This window comes from Cetorhinus maximus, chromosome 31, assembly GCF_964194155.1.
Source record: "Cetorhinus maximus chromosome 31, sCetMax3.hap1.1, whole genome shotgun sequence".
NCBI lineage: Eukaryota > Metazoa > Chordata > Chondrichthyes > Lamniformes > Cetorhinidae > Cetorhinus > Cetorhinus maximus.
The window spans coordinates 2,215,014-2,232,899 of NC_135909.1; the positions used below are offsets into that span (position 1 = coordinate 2,215,014).

General features: G+C 51.6%; 2 protein-coding genes across 2 annotated transcripts in view; one reads left to right on the top strand and one right to left on the bottom strand.

The window, feature by feature from the left end:
* LOC144670195 (pecanex-like protein 3) overlaps nt 1-17,886 on the bottom strand; it is a 62,968-nt gene that overhangs the window by 19,857 nt on the left and 25,225 nt on the right. The window contains exons 14-23 of the mRNA XM_078532680.1: nt 17,414-17,585; nt 15,083-15,193; nt 14,628-14,719; nt 13,201-13,310; nt 12,185-12,290; nt 10,974-11,066; nt 8,833-8,983; nt 4,287-4,428; nt 3,157-3,334; nt 483-591 (exon numbers count right to left, since the gene is read on the bottom strand). Coding sequence (XP_078388806.1) covers nt 483-591; nt 3,157-3,334; nt 4,287-4,428; nt 8,833-8,983; nt 10,974-11,066; nt 12,185-12,290; nt 13,201-13,310; nt 14,628-14,719; nt 15,083-15,193; nt 17,414-17,585 — 1,264 coding nt within the window. The remainder of the gene's footprint in view (nt 1-482; nt 592-3,156; nt 3,335-4,286; nt 4,429-8,832; nt 8,984-10,973; nt 11,067-12,184; nt 12,291-13,200; nt 13,311-14,627; nt 14,720-15,082; nt 15,194-17,413; nt 17,586-17,886) is intronic.
* Nucleotides 1-17,886, top strand: part of LOC144670193 (putative RNA-binding protein EIF1AD) — a 333,511-nt gene that overhangs the window by 4,004 nt on the left and 311,621 nt on the right. The window lies entirely within an intron of this gene.

Consider the following 17,886-nt stretch of genomic DNA (forward strand, 5'->3'; position numbering starts at 1 on the left):
TCCGCACCCTGGCCCCCTCGGCGTTGGCAGACGTCCCGAAACTGTGGCGCCCAGAATTCGACCCAATACGCGAGCTGGGGCATAGGCTAGGTGGCGTTTTATCAAGGCCCAACAACACGTCCTTGCTTTGAGTATTCTCATGCATCTGTTTATAAATCCCGGGTTCCCACACGCCCTTTATATTTATTTATTTATTTTTAAATTCAGCCATTGCAATTTGTTCTGCCACTTTCAGATTTGCGTCTTTTCAGCCCCCAGGTCTCGGTTAACTGCACCCTTGGTTAAAACTGTACCATTTAGTTTATATTGCTTCTTCTCACTCATGCGCCCAAAATGCAACGCCTCACACTTCTCTTCGTTTCACCGTCTCTCTCCGTCCTCCTGACATCTGCTCCCCCCACCCCCTCAGCTTGTCACAGATGGGATACCTTATCGAAACTCGTTTCGACTATGTACCGATGGTGGCTACAAGCAAAGGATACGAGGGACAGCGAACGGCTGGGCGAAGGCGTGGAATGCGGAGCCCCACGTGATCTGCCAAGGGGCAATGTACGTCAGCACAAAACGTAGCTTGTACAGCAGGTCCCAGAGCTGGAAGCAAGGAAGGAAGAATCCGTGTTAAACCTCTCAACATGCCGCGCAAAGCAGGTTAGGTTCATTTATTGTTAACAGCTTTGTCAAATGGACTTGTGTGGAATTTTCTCGAAGGGGGCGGCATCACACACACACCCAGAGCAGATACACGATGGGTTAGATACAGAGTAAAGCTCCCTCTACACTGTCCCCATCAAACACTCCCAGGGCAGGTACAGCACGGGGTTAGATACAGAGTAAAGCTCCCTCTACACTGTCCCCATCAAACACTCCCAGGACAGGTACAGCACGGGGTTAGATACAGATTAAAGCTCCCTCTACACTGTCCCCATCAAACACTCCCAGGACAGGTACAGCACGGGGATAGATACAGAGTAAAGCTCCCTCTACACTGTCCCCATCAAACACTCCCAGGACAGGTACAGCACGGGGATAGATACAGATTAAAGCTCTGTCTGCACTGTCCTCATCAAACACTCCAGGGCAGGTACAGCACGGGGTTAGATACAGAGCAAAGCTCCCTCTTCACCGTCCCCATCAAACACTCCCAGGGCAGGTACAGCATGGGGTTAGGTAGAGTAAGGCTCCCTCTACACCGTCCCCATCAAACACTCCCAGGACAGGTACAGCACGGGGTTAGATACAGAGTAAAGCTCCCTCTACACTGTCCTATCAAACACTCCTGGGGCAGGTACTGCACGTGTGATAAGGCATTATCGGACAATTCCTTCCTTCCCCACAATGCCACATTAAATAACACACAAAGGGGCCCCATATTCATGAACCTCATTAAATGGAAAACCAAGGGACTGGCATATTGGTTCTCCAACAGCTCTTTGATTTCTGTTTACACAATAGTTTGGGAATGGAAGCAGGAGTAATACCTTTTGAACGCCTCGATTACATCTCCCCCTTAACCTTCTCTGCTCTAAGGAGAACAATCCCAGCTTCCCCAGTCTCTCCACATTAACTGAGGTCCCTCATCCCTGGTGCCGTTCTAGTCAAAACCCTCCATGCCCTCTCCAAGGCCTTGACATCCTTCCTAAGCTGTGGTGCCCAGAATTGGGGGGGTTGTAGTGTAGTGGTAATGTCACTGGGTTAGTAACCCAGAGGCCCAGGCTAATGCTCTGGGGACATGGGTGGAATTTAAATTCAATTAATTAAATCTGGAATTGAAAGCCAGTCTCAGTGACAGTGATCATGAAACTATCATCGATTGTTGTAAAAATCCATCTGGTTCACTAATGTCCCTTTAGGGAAGGGAATCCCCCATCCTTACCTACATGTGACTCCAGAGCCACAGCAATGTGGTTGACTCTTAACTGCCCCTCTGAAACGGTCCAGCAAAGCCACTCAGCTCAAGGGCAATTAGGGATGGGCAACAAATGCTGACTTTGCCAGTGGTGCCCACATCCCACGAAGGAATAAAACTGCAGCCTTGTGATTTAGAAAGGTTTTGCCCTCTCTGTCACTATTTATAAAGCCAAGCATCCCGCATGCCTACTTTAACAGTCTTCCCAACTTGTCCTGCCATCTTCAATGACTCTCTCTGCTCCTGTGCCCTCTCTGAACATTGTACCGTCTAGTCTATATGGCTCTTCTTCATTCTTTGTCCCAAAATGAATGATTTTGCCCTTTTCGGTGGTCAGCTGCCCATGCCTGCCCATTTTATCCCCCTATACATGTCCTCCTGAAGTCTGCTACTACCCTCCTCACTGTTCATTACAGTCCCCAGTTGCGGGTTGACTGTAAGCTTTGAAATTATGTCCTGTAAACCCTGGGTCCAGGTCATTAATGTGCATCAGAAAAAGCAGCCATCCCCCTCAAACCTGAAAACCAACCGTTCACCACAACTCTCTCTCTCTCTCTCTCTCTCTCTCTGTCCCTTAGGTAATGTTGTTCTCACCCAGTCACTGCCCCTTCAATCCCACAGGTTTAAGTTCGCTCAGCTCACTGTGCAAAGAATCACCGAAGAGAGCCACACAGCAAAAAGCTACTGTGTCCTTCGAAGAACAATCCAGTTCACCCCAGTCTCTTGGTCTTCCCCCAGGATCCCAGCAATGCTTAACAACCCCTTCCTGTCCTTTCCCTGGCAACCCCAGTGAAAGAGACAGGGGATCGTAATGTTCACGGGAAAAGGAATTGTCGGAGATATATGTTTGTGTGTGTGTGTGTGTGTATATATGTGTATACATATGTGTGTGTGTATGTATATGTGTGTGTGTATATATGTGTATACATATGTGTGTGTGTGTATGTATGTGTGTATATATGTGTATACATATGTGTGTGTGTGTATGTATGTGTGTATATATGTGTATACATATGTGTGTGTGTATGTATATGTGTGTGTGTATATATGTGTATACATATGTGTGTGTGTGTATGTGTGTGTATATGTATATATGTGCGTGTGTATATATGTGTGTATGTGTGTGAGCAAATATGTGTGTGTATATGTGTGTGTGTGTGCGCATATGTGTCTGTGTATATGTATGTGTGTCTGTGTATATGTATGTGTGTGTGTGTGTGTGTGCGCGTGTGTTTTTTTCATATACTTGCCTTGCTGCAGATGATGGACATGAAGTAATAGTCAAGCAGGAAGGTCTCGGAGAAGTGACTGTAGTCGAAGCGGAAGAAGAGGACAGTGAAGCTGAGGGTCACATACTGATGGCAGGGGCAACAGAAAGAGGAACGCAGGAGCTTCAGGCCGGCCACTGTCATAAACAGCGGGTCACTGCTGCAAGAGATAGAACAAAAGGGAAGGAGGTCAAGCGACGCGTTTGAAACCCTGAGACTGGCAGTCGAGGCGAGGAGGGGGCCCCGCCCTCAGTGTCAGAGTGCTACTTTGGGAGGTCCGTGCAGTGCTGCGCGAGTGCAGCATTGCCCCACATGACAGTCACTGCACGTCAAGGATAGAATTCCCATTCCAATAGTGTCTTTCCTGACCTCGGGACGTCCCAAAGTGCTTTGCAGCCAGTAAAGCGTATACGCGGCTGCAGTGTAGCAAACACGGCAGCTAATTTATGCACAGCAAGATCCCACAAGCAACCAGCTTGTCCTGTTTTTTTCTCCTCTCCAGTTATGTTGAGGGATGAGTGCTGGCCCAGTTAACTGTGGCGGGGGGGAGAACTCCCCTGCTGCTCTCCCACTGGTGGCCGTTGGATCTTTTAAAACCACCCGGGAAAGTGGGCGGAGGCCTCGGACTAACGTCTCATTCATCCCAGACGGCGGCAGCTCCAACAGGGCAGCTCTCCTCTGTTCCTCGGTACTGCCGCTAGGAGGGTCAGCCCGGGGTTGCGCACCCAAGTCTGGAGCGGGACTCGGTCCCACGGCCTCCCGACACGAGACAAGGGAACAGGGCCCCAAAGAGGCCTGCTCGGCCCTTTTCACAGGCCTGGAGCCTGGCGATTGGGGGCACAGGGCGTGAAATGTTGGAAATGGTGCACCAAGCGGGCCGTGATCCCAGCGTGGGAGGGGTGGGTGGGTGGGGCAGGCACTGACCCATGTGACAGCCGCAGCACACTAAGGAGTAACCTGCTTAGGAACGCTCAACCCCTCTCATCGTCATTCACAAATGGAAAGATTCACCACTCAGGTTTCCTGGGCTCTCTCCCCATCCCAACCCAACATTATTAACTGGGCCGGCAGGTACCACCCAACGCCCTCCCCCCCCCAGCTCCGATACTCACTATTTGCCCAGCTTGTGGCGGCTGCTGACGGCACTGGCGTCCGTGGTGAGGGCGCTGAGGATGACAGCCGGGTAGATGAAGTACTTCTCCATGCACTGCAGCCAGGCGTAGACTTTCTCAAACCACATCAGCTGGGCTGCGTCTGAGGAAGAGGGGTCGGGGAATGGAGGGGTGGGGGGCAAGAACAACAGCAAAGTCACCCGGCATTCACACGCCCGCCCCAACACAGTCACCGCGCAAGGCGAAATTCATTCCGACACTCGTCCAGAGCTCGTAAGCTCTGGTAACCTGCGTCCATCCCAGCACACTCCCTTCCTTGTTGGGTTTATGTGGGATATCATCATATCTCCTGGTGGAGCGCTGAGGGAGTGCAGCACTGCTCTCTTAAAGGTGGTTGGAACAACAACTTGTATCTATATCGTGCCTTTCACATACCGTGAATGTTATGAGGAGACATTAGGGACAGGTGACCAAAAGTTCAGCCAGAAAGGTTGGTTTTAAGGAGTGTCTTAAAGGAGGAGAGAGGTTTCGGGAGGGAATCCCAGAACCAAGGGCCCCAAAGCAGCTGATGGCACGGCCACCAATGGCGGAACACTGGGGATCTGAGATGCTCTAGGGGCCGGAATTGCAGGGAGGCCGAGATCTAGGACGGGGTGCAGGAGCTAACAGAGACAGGATTGGGTAGGGTGGGGTTTGGAAAGCAAGTATGCCGATTTGAAAATCGAGGTGTTGCCAAACTGGGAGCCAATGTGGGCCAGCGAACGCAGGGTGATGGGGGCCGGTGTTCAGGAGGCATTAAGCATCGGCCAATCACGTGGATGCTGAAGATTTTACATATACTATATAGAATCACATGAATTAGGGGGAGGAGCCTGGTCCGCCATTTAATAAGATCATGGCTGATCTGATTATGGCCTCAATTCCACATTCTGCATACCCCCGGTAACCTTTGACCCCCTTGTTAGTCAAGAATCTATCTACTTCTGCCTTAAAAATATTCTATGACCCAGTCTCCACTGCTCTCTGGGGAAGAGAATTCCACAGACTAACCAAAAAAAATTTCCTACTCATTCTTAACTAGGAGACACCTTATTTCCAAAGTGTGCCCCCTGGTTCTAGTCTCTCTCACAAGAGGAAACATCCTCTCAGCATTCACCCTGTCAAGAACCTCAGGATCTTATGTTTCAATAAGATCAAAATAAAATTCACCAACGGAAGAGGGGAAAATATCTGTATCTATCCCCGTGCTGTACCTGTCCTGGGAGTGTTTGATGGGGACAGTGTAGAGGGAGCTTTACTCTGTATCTATCCCCGTGCTGTACCTGTCCTGGGAGTGTTTGATGGGGACAGTGTAGAGGGAGCTTTACTCTGTATCTAACCCCGTGCTGTACCTGTCCTGGGAGTGTTTGATGGGGACAGTGTAGAGGGAGCTTTACTCTGCATCTAACCCCGTGCTGTACCTGTCCTGGGAGTGTTTGATGGGGACAGTGTAGAGGGAGCTTTACTCTGCATCTAACCCCGTGCTGTACCTGTCCTGGGAGTGTTTGATGGGGACAGTGTAGAGGGAGCTTTACCCTGCATGTTAAGTACAGGTAATGACAATGGTGGAATTCACTTTTCATTGAACTGCTGTGTGCAGCCAGGGAGAGAAGCAGTGCTGACATCTAGGTTAAATTCCCTCCTCCTCCACAAGTCTCTGGGCCACAGGACAGGAAGGTAAGCCACAACCCACTGTCTCCTCCCTACCCCGGTGCACTCGAAGGGGGAAGTTTCAATGAGCTCTCCACTCCCCTGAAATCGCAGCGACCAAGAACAGGAACAAGGTGGCAGCAGCAGGAACTGTGCAGAAACCTAGTGTTAAGCAACTCACGGAAATGTGAATCAACTTCCCCCTTCGAGGATGGGGAACTGCAAAAAAAAAGCAGCCCAACAATCAAATGGGTGATAAATGAAACCAAAGAGAATTCTTGGGAAAACTGGAATAGGTACAGCCCAGCTGCTGACTGAGGGAGCCACACCCAGTCCCAAGAGAGAGGTCGCTGCTACCGGGAGGGGAGGGTGGGGAGGGGGAGAGGGGCGAATGTGATATTTCTATCGCGCGGCTGCCACAGGCAGAAGGGGCTGAATGATCTCGCTCTGCACCGTATCGTTCAGGTGCCTGGTCGATTATGGATCAGGAGCAGCGACCCAGAGCCTCGGAGTTCACGTCCTGCCCCGGTTTGTGGCAACTGGATTCAAATCAATCCTTCATCGGGAATCTGCCACAAGTTATGATCCAGAACAGGGGATTCCCCGGCCCTCCAGGCCCAGACCCTCGTCAGCTGAAGTGTCTGAATGAGCGCAGTACTTAGCAGTTACCTCCTATTTACAACATAGAAACAGGCCATTCAGCCAGTGTTTCTGCACCACATGAGCCTCCTCCTCCACCCCTCCTCGCCATCTCACCCCAGCACCATATCCTTTCTCCCTCGTGTGTTTATCCAGCTACCCCCCCACCCCCAACTAAATGTATCTACACTATCAGCCTCGACCACTCCTTGTGGGAGCGAGTTCCACATTCTCCCCACTCTCTGGGTAAAGAGGTTTCTCCTGAATTCCCGATTGGATTTATTAGTGACTCCCTCATATCGATGGCCTTGCATGCACCTCTCTAGGTCCATGGGAACATAGGACTTCGGAGGAGGAGGCCATTTGGCCCCTCGAGCCTGTTCTGCCATTCGATAAGATCATGGTTGATCTGGTGTGGTCTCAGTAACCCATAACCCTGGACTCCCTTGTCGATCAAAAACCTATCTAACTCAGCCTTGAATATATTCACTGACCCAGCCTCCACTGCTCTCTGGGGAAGAGAATTCCACAGACTGAATGGCCCTCAGAAAAACATTCTCGTCATCTCAGTCTTAAAAGGAAGACCTCCTATTCTTAAACTGTGTCCCCTGGTTCTAGTCCACCCACAAGTGGAAACAACCTCCTGGTATCTACCCTATCAAATCGCCTCAGGATCAATAACATCAATTCTCATTCTTCTAAACTCCAATGGGTACAGGCCCAACCTCTTCAACCTTTCTTCATAAGAGATCGTCCCAGGAATGAGTTGAGTGAACTTTCTCTGAACTGCCTCTAACACAATTATATCTTTTTTCCAATAAGGAGACCAAAACTGTACACAGTATTTGGATGTGCACGTGCGATGCTACAGCATACAAGGCTATGGGCCCAGTGCTGGAAAATAGGATTAGAATAGTTAGGTACTTGTTTAACCAGCGCAGACTCGATGGGCCGAAGGGCCTTTTTTCTGTGCTGTGGGCCTCTATGACTCTATGTGGTCTCACCAAGGCCCTGTACAGCTGCAGTAAAACTTTCCTGTTTTATGTTACATTCCCCTTGCAATAAAGGCCAACTTTCCATTTGCCTACCTAATCACTTGCTGCATCTGGATACTAACTTGTGCAGTTTGTAAAGCAATTGCAAAGAAGGTTTGGGAAGAAAATCTGTGGGACCGATGTTATCGGGAGGCGAAGGCAAACTCAGCAGAGCGCAGCAGCAAACTCCTCACTGACAGCTGGGAGCGTGCGCTCCAGGTAGTCCACTGCCCCCACAGACTAGTCAAGCCGCAGTCTGATCGAGAAAGTTTCCAAAACCATGGCCAGCAGCGGACCTCGATTACCATCCTTGGGAACGTCCTGCCCCAACGGCAGGACAGACCCACCGGAGACTGAGAGTCAGAGCAAGACTGGCTCTGGGAGTCCTCAACATCCTGCCCAGATCCTTCGTGGACTCATGACTTCAGGTCAAACAAACCTCCACATCAAAACCACCACTCCTACCCCCGCCATCAATCAATAAACCAGCACCCCTCTGTGTTTAAATGCAGAGGGTGGGAGAGTAACTCAGCTCCCGACTCCCCAAGGCCTGTCCACCATCTACAAGGCACAACTCAGGAAAACCATCCACTTGCCTGGATGTGTGCAGCTCCCACAACACTCAAGAAGCTCGACACCATGCAGGGCAAAGCAGCCCCGCTTGACTGGCACCCCATCCACAAACATTCACTCCCTCCACCACCGACCTACAGTAGCAGCAGTGTGTGTACCATCTACAAGATGCACTGCAGGAACTCACCAAGGCTCCTTCAACAGCACCTTCCAAACCCACGACCGCTACCATCTAGAAGGACAAGGGCAGCAGACACATGGGAACACCACCACCTGCAAGTTCCCCTCCAAGCCACTCACCATCCTGACTTGGAAATATATCGCCGTTCCTTCACTGTCACTGGGTCAAAATCCTGGAACTCCCTCCCTAACAGCACTGCGGGTGTACCTACACCACGTGGACTGCAGCGGTTCCAGGCGACGGCTCACCACCACCTTCTCAAGGGGCAATTAGGGATGGGCAATAAATGTTGGACCCAGCCAGCGACACCCACATCCCATGAATGAGAAAAAAAAACCATACACACACACTTCTCCGGCGAAGCAGCCCCCAGTGCAGGCCTGTGGCCTGCAGCGGTGCCACAGGTTTAGTCAACAGGGCCCAGACTCACCTCTGACCTCGAACTGGCTGTACTCTCGGGATTTCAGCATCGGGTGGGACAGGCAGCACCACGGGAGCTGCTTGCGGAGCTGTGGGAGGAGGTAGTGCGTCAGGAAGCCAACCAGGCCAGCCAGCGCGTAGAGCACGTAACTCAGGACCGGCTGCACGAGAGAGTGGGAGATAAAGAGAGAGGACAGAGAAAGACCAGACCATGAGACAGGTGAGACAGCCGGACATTGACACCCACCCCCCCATGGGTTTAATTCTCCTGCTGCTGGTACCCTGTGTCGGCAGGTACAGCAATACTGAGCTGCTTCGCCTCGACAGGGAACCAGTTCCGCAAACCCTCCCCCACCGCCGGAGAGTCGGGGGTTCGAACCCTGCTCCTGAGCCCACAATCCAGTGAGGTGCTGACGGAGTGCAGCGATGTCGGAGGTGCCGTCGAACAGTTTACGCGCACGCTGAAGGCCCCTCGTGTGCGGTTGGAATGAGGGTGAGGCAGTTCTTTCCCCATTGGGGCCGGGAGGGGCTGCATTCCTCCCTCGCCCAACACCACAGAGCAGCCAGACAAAGTGCGAAAGTGGCTGGTCGACAGCGAGCGGGAAGTTCGAAACTGCGTGAGGCACTGAGCTGGGTACAGCCTGGGGCCCCATCTAGTGGCAACGAAATATTACTGCAGCTCTGCAGCCCAGCCAAGCCCCATCACCCCCCACAGGATTGTGAACTTGCACTTTATATAAATCCAGCCTGATTGGGGAGTTTGAAAGCGCTTTACGCCCAACCAACTATTCAGAGCAGTTGTTCTGTAAAGAAACCTGGCAGGCAAGCTGCACGCAGCGAGTTCCCACAAAAATCAAAAGAGGCGAGTGGCCTGTTACTGTTTCAGATAATGGCCGTTGAGGGATATACGCTGGCCTCAGGACCCTGGTGGGGGAGAACTCCGCACTGCTCTCCTTCCAATTGAGGCCATGGGGGTCCTTTGACATTCTCCTGAGGGGCAAACGCCTCATTTGAAAGATACAGCTTCAGACAGTGTAGCCCCCCCAGCCCTCGGTTCTGGCACTGGGAGAGTTCGCCTGGATTGTCTGCTCACATCTCGGGAGCGGGATTCGATTCCATGACCGTCTGGCTCAAGAGGCGGGAGTGGCAACCCACAGAGCCGACAACTCGACTCGGTGAGCTCAGTGACTCAACACAAGCTTAACAATTGCGCTTTTGACCGACCCTGCAAACTAAACCAGACCAGCCCAACAGTCTCTTCAATCAGCTTCATTTCACCAGTTTTCACCAATCACTGTCACTGTATAACACTGGGGTACAGTACTGGTGGGGTCGGGTCTGTCACTGTATAACACTGGGGTACAGTACTGGTGGGGACGGGTCTGTCACTGTATAACACTGGGGTACAGCACTGGTGGGGACAGGTCTGTCACTGTATAACACTGGGGTACAGTACTGGTGGGGACGGGTCTGTCACTGTATAACACTGGGGTACAGTACTGGTGGGGACGGGTCTGTCACTGTATAACACTGGGGTACAGTACTGGTGGGGACAGGTCTGTCACTGTATAACACTGGGGTACAGTACTGGTGGGGTGGGGTCTGTCACTGTGTGACACTGGGGTACAGTACTGGTGGGGTGGGGTCTGTCACTGTGTGACACTGGGATACAGTACTGGTGGGGTGGGGTCTGTCACTGTGTGACACTGGGGTACAGTACTGGTGGGGTGGGGTCTGTCACTGTGTGACACTGGGATACAGTACTGGTGGGGTGGGGTCTGTCACTGTGTGACACTGGGGTACAGTACTGATGGGGTGGGGTCTGTCACTGTGTGACACTGGGGTACAGTACTGGTGGGGTCGGGTCTGTCACTGTATAACACTGGAGTACAGTACTGGTGGGGTCGGGTCTGTCACTGTATAACACTGGAGTACAGTACAGGTGGTGATTGGTCTGTCACTGTAACACAGGGGAAATACTGGTGGGGTCGGGTCTGTCACTGTGTGACACTGGGGTACAGTAACTGTGACACACTGGAAGTCTGTTTTGCTCGCTAACATGGGTTAGTTTCAGTGAGACACTTCACACGTCAGTTGGCAGATCTCCACTCAGTGACCAAGATTAGAGGCGAGATCCAGAAGGACACTTACCTGAAGTGCAATGAAAACCGTGCTGGCACTGATTGCAAAGGTTATGATGGCGATCACTGGGCACATGACCAGGTCTGAGTGAAGGATCTCTCTCTGCAGATGGTGTGGGATGAAAAACAAAGAGAGAGGTAACCAAATGGAAACAGCACAAGTTGAGCGCAGGCTTCTTACTGCCGCATCAGCTGGAGGTTGTGTCAGGACATGAGTAACTAGAGTCAGGTAATACTCTCACATTCACATTGCTCGAGGAGCAAGTAACACGGAGGTGGTGGTGGGAGAGAAGGGGTTCGGGGCTGTGCAGGGGCGCAGGAGGGAACGGAACAAGGTTTGGAGGTTGTGCTGGGATTACAGCCTCACCCCAGTATTTCCCCCCCCAACCCCCACTAGTGTCCATTCCTCACGTGGATCCTACACAACAAATAAGAACATCAAGAAATAGGGGCAGGAGTAGGCCATTCGGCCCCTCAAACCTGCCCCGCCATTCAACATGTGATCTGCCCCGGGCCTCAACTCCTCTTTCGTGCCAGCTCCTCATAGCCCTCAACTCCCCGATATTTCAAAAATCGATCTACCGCCTCTTTAAATACTTTGTGATCTAGCCTCAGTGATCTGGCCTCCACAATTCTCTGGAGTAGAGAATTCCAAACATTCACTACCCTCAGAGAGGAAATCCCTTCACATCCCAGTTTTAAATGAGTGTCCCTTTATTCTGTAACTACGTCCCCTAGTTCGAAATTCCCCCACTCGTGGAGACATCTCCTCAACATCTACCCTGTCAAGCCCCCTCAGAATCTTGTACGTTTCAATAAGATCACCCCTCATTCTACTAAACTCTAATGAATAAAGGCCTAACCTGTTTAGCCGTTCTTGATAAGTCAACCTCTTCATCCCAGGAATCAGCCTAGTGGATCTCTTTTGAACTGCCTCCAAAGCCAGTATATCCTTGCTGAAATATGGGGGCCATGGCAGAGCTATTCGACTCTGGGAAGCATCAGAGCCAAGCCCGGACTTGTCCTCACCTGACCTTGATAGGACAGCAAACAGGGAAGGGAGCGGCAGGTTACTTCCCCTCACCATCTTCCTTCCAGAGATAAACTGCTGCACCCGCGACAGAGACCAGCACAGAGAGTCCTGACTCAGCCGGACACAATGCAAACAGCCGCTGGGTCACGATCAGAAGGACAAACGCAGGCGACCGATTGACAGCTTACCAATGAGTCCTTCAGCTTTGCTGGGAGCGGGTCCTGGATTTCCAGCAGTGGATCCTCAGGATTACGATTGTCCAATTGTGGGAAAAACTTGGACCGGATCAGGGCCCTGCAGTCATTGGAATGAGCACAGAGACAGAGACAGGGTGTTAATAATCTGCACTCCCTCGAAGAGAGGCCAACAAGGATGGCCCACCCTCAGCCCTTCAGCCGCTGACAATGTGTAACGCTCCGATACCTCATACGTCCCTGTTTACAATGAGAACTGTCTATGTAAACACGTCACGCTTTAATTACACCCTCCCACAAGAGGTGGCGCTGTGGTAAAAAAGGAAGACAGGCTTGTATCTAAGCAGCATCCTTCACAACCTCAAGAGTGTTTCACAGTTAACGACGGGCTTTTGAAATGTAGTCACCATAGTAATGCAGGAAACAGAGCAGCCAATTTGCACACAGCAAGCTCCCATAAACAGCCATGAAGTAATGCCCTGATCACTTCTTTTTAAGGGGCTGATTGAGGGATAAATATTGGTCAGGGCATCGAGGATAACTTCCCTGCTCTTCTTCAGATAGTAGCCATAGGATCCTGCGGCACTCCCACAGTATTCCACTGGAAGTATCCGCCTGGATTGGCCGTGCAAGCTTCTGGAGTGAGGAATGCATGATCTTTTGACTCAGACGGGATCGGCGAGGAATGGGGAAGGAAAAAAGTGATACCCACTGAGCTACAACTGAAGGAGGCGTCCTGCTCTGCCAGAATGCCAACCTACCCCCAACACAATTTCAACGCCCCACCTGACGGACATCTCGTTTCAGCACATCACCCAAAGAGTGCCACACCTCCAACAGTGCAGCACTCCCAGGACTGGACAAGTTGGCACCAACGACAAGTTGAAGGTCCTTGCCTTTGGGTGGGCGTTCGACCCTGGTCTAGCTTGGCAGGTACAACCCCCCACCACCCCCCCACCATCTCCGTCCAGTCGGTAAGGAAAATAAACTCTACGCACCCAGCCACTTACCAGAGGGTGGTGGGATCACTGCTCTGACGGCTGAGGTGGTATGAGAGTGCGACTAAAAGGCCACAGAAGACGGAAAACAAAACTGGCACATGCTGAGCTTCCCAAGGAACCTGTGAAGGGGAGAGAAGGAGAGACAGAGAGAGAGAGAGAATTAGAAGCACAGAAGGAGGCCGTTCTACTCACCATCTCTTGCCCTGCTTTTTTGAAACAGCTATCCAATGAGTCCCACACCCTCACACTTTTGTGTTCCCCACGGTGTCCTGCCCCCGTCAATATCCCTTTGCTTTTAGTTACTCGTTCATGGGATGTGAGCATCACCGGCAAGGACAGCATTTATTGTCTGTGTCTAATTGCCCCCTGAGGTGGTGGGGATGAGCCGCCTTCTTGAACCGCTGCAGTCCATGTGGTGTAGGTACACCCACAGCGCTGTTAGGGAGGGAGTTCCAGGATTTTGACACAGTGACAGTGTCGGAACGGCCAATATATTTCCAAGTCAGGATGGTGAGTGACTTGGAGGGGAACTTGCAAGTGGTGGTGTTCCCATGTGTCTGCTGCCCTTGTCCTTCTAGACGGTAGTGATCGTGGGTTTGGTTTGGAAGGTGCTGTCGAAGGAGCCTTGGTAGGTTCCTGCAGTGCATCTTGTAGATGGTATAAACTCCTGTCACTGTGTCAGTGGCAGAGGGAGTGAATGTTTGTGGATGGGGTGCCAATCAAGGGGGCTGCTTTGTGCTTTGTCCTGGATGGTGTCGAGCTTCTTGAGTGTTGTGGGAGCTACACCCATCCAGGCAAGTGGAAAGTATTCCATCACACTCCTGACTTGTGCCTTGTAGATGGTGGACAGGCTTTGGGGAGTCAGGTGGCGAGTTACTCACTACAGAATTCCCAGCCTCTGACCTGCTCTTGTAGCCACAGTATTTATATGGCTAGTCCAGTTCAGTTTCTGGTCAATGGTAACCCCCAGGATGTTGATAGTGGGGGATTCAGCGATGGTAATGCCATTGAATGTGATGGGGAGATGGTTGGATTCTCTCACTGCAGATGGTCATTGCCTGGCACTTGTGTGGTGCCAATGTTAATGGCACTTACCAGCCCAAGCCTGGATATTGTCCAGGTCTTGCTGCATTTGGGCATGAACTGCTTCAGTATCTGAGGAGTCCCGGTGCTGAACATTGTGCAATCATCAGCGAACATCTCCACTTCTGACCTTTAGAGGGAGGGGAGGTTATTATGAAGTGGCTGAAGATGGTTGGGCCTAGGGCACTACCCTGGGGAGCTCCTGCAGTGATGCCCTGGGGCTGAGGTGACTGGCCTCCAACAACCACAACCATCTTCCTTTGTGCTCGGTATGACTCCAACCAGCGGAGAGCTTCCCCCCTCATCCCCGCCACCACCCAGTCCCCCCGAATGCCCCGTTCCTTCCCGCTTACCTTCACGGCCCCGAAGCAGAATCCGTAAAGGAGGGAAGCGACCAGCAGACTGCGGACAAAGCTGTAAAGTGCGGATATGGGGCTGGTTGTAGCTGTGAAGAGAAGGGGACAGAGTGAATCAGTGCTGGACACCGAGCTCCCAACCGCACCCCACTTCGCTTCCACGCAACAAAACTTAACACGCGGTGAGAAACGTGAAGTCCCGTCATTCAGCTTTGGGCCACCTGACAGTCACGCGTGTGCCGAGCCTGCCTCACCCCCACTCGTACCTCCGTGAGAGGGCCAGCGAGAAACATTTCAGAGAAAGAGAGGAAAAGGGAGAGAGAGAGAGAGAAACAAAAAAAAGAGAAATAGCTCTCAATTGTACCGACCACTCCCCCGCAACTGCTCTCAGCCAATATCACCAGGGCTCAAACAACAAGGTTTGACTGAAGGTCGATGGCCTCTAGACTTACCGGTGCCCCCAAAGGCGTGTATGTCCAGCTGTTCCAACAAGTACATAAAGAAAGTGTTGACTTGAGGCAGGAGGCCGAGGAGGAAGATGGCTGGAAAACACAGCGTGAAAACTGCAAGCAAAACCAGAAACAATTAAAGAACGCGGAGTCACGCACAGGGGGCATAGATCACAACAGCTTGACTGTGTCACCCCCCCACCTGCATCTCAGGTTAAAGGCAGACAAAAATCAAAGACTCATAAAGAACCGGAGGGGGCTGTTCAGCCCATTGCCCCCATGCTGGCTCTTTGAAAGATCTATCCAATTAGTTTCACTCCACCTCCCCCACTCCACTCTGCTCTTTCTCCCATAGTCCTGCAAGTCTTTCCCCTTTAAGCATTTCTCCAAATTCCCCTTTTGAAAGTTCTTCTTGTATCTGCTTCCGCCGTCCTTTCAGGCAGCGCCTTCCAGGTCACATCAGCTCACTGTGTAAAAAAAAATTCTCATCTACCACCCCCCCCTCCACAGTTCTTTTACTGATTCTCTTCAATCTGTGTCCCTCTGGTCACCAGCCTTCCTGTCACTGCAAACAGTTTCCCCTCGTTTGCTCTATCGAAACCCTTCGTGATTTTGAGCGCCCCGATTAAATCTCCCCCTTAGCCTTCTATGCTCCAAGGAGAACAATCCCAGCTTCTCCGCATGACAGGGTAGATGCAGGAAGGATGTTCCCCATGGTGGGGGGAGTCCAGAACCAGGGGTCACAGTCTGAGGATATGGGGTGGACGATTTAGGACTGAGATGAGGAGAAATTTCTTCACCCAGAGAGTGGAGAGCCTGTGGAATTCGTTACCACAGAAAGTAGTTGAGACCAAAACATTGTATGTTTTCCAAAAAGGAGTTAGATATAGCTCTTGGGGCGAAAGGGATCAAAGAGTATGGGGAGAAAGCGGGAGCAGGCTATTGAGTTGGATGATCAGCCATGATCATAGCAAATGGCGGAGCAGGCTCGAAGGGCCGAATGGCCTCCTCCTGCTCCTAGTTTCTATGTCCCTCGTGCCTGGTACCATTGCGGCCAAAATCCTCCACAAACCTCTCCAAGGTCTTTGCATCTAGAGGATGGGGCTGCTACTGAGGAGTAAAACAAAAACTCAGAAAGGGCGGGGGCGAACGACAGTGGGATGTTATGAAGAGGCTACTTTTCTGACCTTCAGTTTGCACAGTACCTAAAAACAGTTAATTAAACTGGGCGTAGGAAGGCAGGAGCACACCTTGGTCAGATATCATCTGCAGTACTGCATTCAGTTCTGGACACTGCACCTCAGGAAGGAGATATTTGGCCTTGAATGGGGCGCAGTGAGGGTTCACCAAAATGATATCCGAATTTGATAGGGTAGATGGAAACTATTTCCTCCGGTGGTGAGGTAGTCCAGAACAAAAGGGGGCGTATAACGTTAAAGGAGTGCAAGGCAAGGTCGGGGAAAGCTTCTTCGCACAAAAAGGGGGTGGAAATTTGGAGCTCGAGGGAGCTGAACGGCCTCCTCCTGTTCCTACATTACTGTGCGATGGTGTGGCTTGCTCGCAGACCTTCCCTGAAACTGTGCCAGTTCGAGGGCAGTGAGTTTTGCGCAAGTGCCCACACACACACACACAAACCTGCTTTGTAGTTGAATGCCCCAATAAGACAAAGATGGCACCAAAACAGAGGGTAGAGTCATCAGGGAAGACTCTGGTCTAGGAGACAGAAATCAGAGGCGGGGGAGGGCCTGAGTATGTGGTGGAGGCAGGTTCAACTGAAGCGTTCGAACCGGAGTGGGGGGGGGGGAACGAGAATGTTCTTCCTTTCAGATAACAGTAAGGGGAGAAGGCGGGAGAATGGCACTAGGTGAGTTGCTCATTTGGAAGGCCGGTGCCGACACGACGGGCCGAATGGCCTCCTTCTGCGCTGTAACAATTCTGTGATCCTGTTGGAGGGTCCTTAAAATCATGAAGGATTTTTGACTGGGTAGACATGGAGATGATGTTTCCACCTGTGGACGAGACCAGAACGAGGGGCCATCGAAATAAGATATGTCACTAATAAATCCAATCGGGAATTCAGGAGAAACCTCTTTACCCAGAGAGTTGGGAGAATGTGGGACTCGCTCCCACAGGGAGTGGGAGAGGTGAATAGTATCGATACATTTAAGGGGGAAGCTGGAGGGAGAAAGGAATAGAAGGATGTGGTGATAGGATTAGGAGGGGGGAATGGGAGGCTCATGTGGAGCAGAAATACCAGCATGAATCAGCTGAGCTGAAAATGCTGCATAGTTGATATATTAATAAATACAGACAATTTGTATCGCACAAACCCACCGATCACCACATCCCGAGCGCAGGCAAAGGACTGGGCAGAGAAGAGAGTGATTCCATACAGGTTGATGGGCTGCAGGTGGTCGCTCCGGCTGCCAAAGTCAAAGAGCCAGATCAGCGCGCAGCACATGCAGAAGTAGACCGGCCGGCTGTACGCAATGATCCAGTTGTGACCCTGTGGGAGATTCAAGTGTCAGGTTAGATGATGGCCGGGACACACACACGTATACACATGGAGCAAGCCCGCCAGCCCCACCCCCTCCCCACACTACGAGCACAGCCTCCGCACTGTAATCACTTGGGACCATCCAACCCTGTAAGACCCAGCGGGAGCACCCCGGGAACAGGCCGAGGGTTAAAGGCGCGAGATAAACGGGAATCATTGTTAACGGCGGGGCAACAGGGCTGGCGGTGGGAAAGATTAGCTCAAACAAGCAGAGGGATTTCTGGGGTTCAGGGCTCCTCAAAATGCTCAC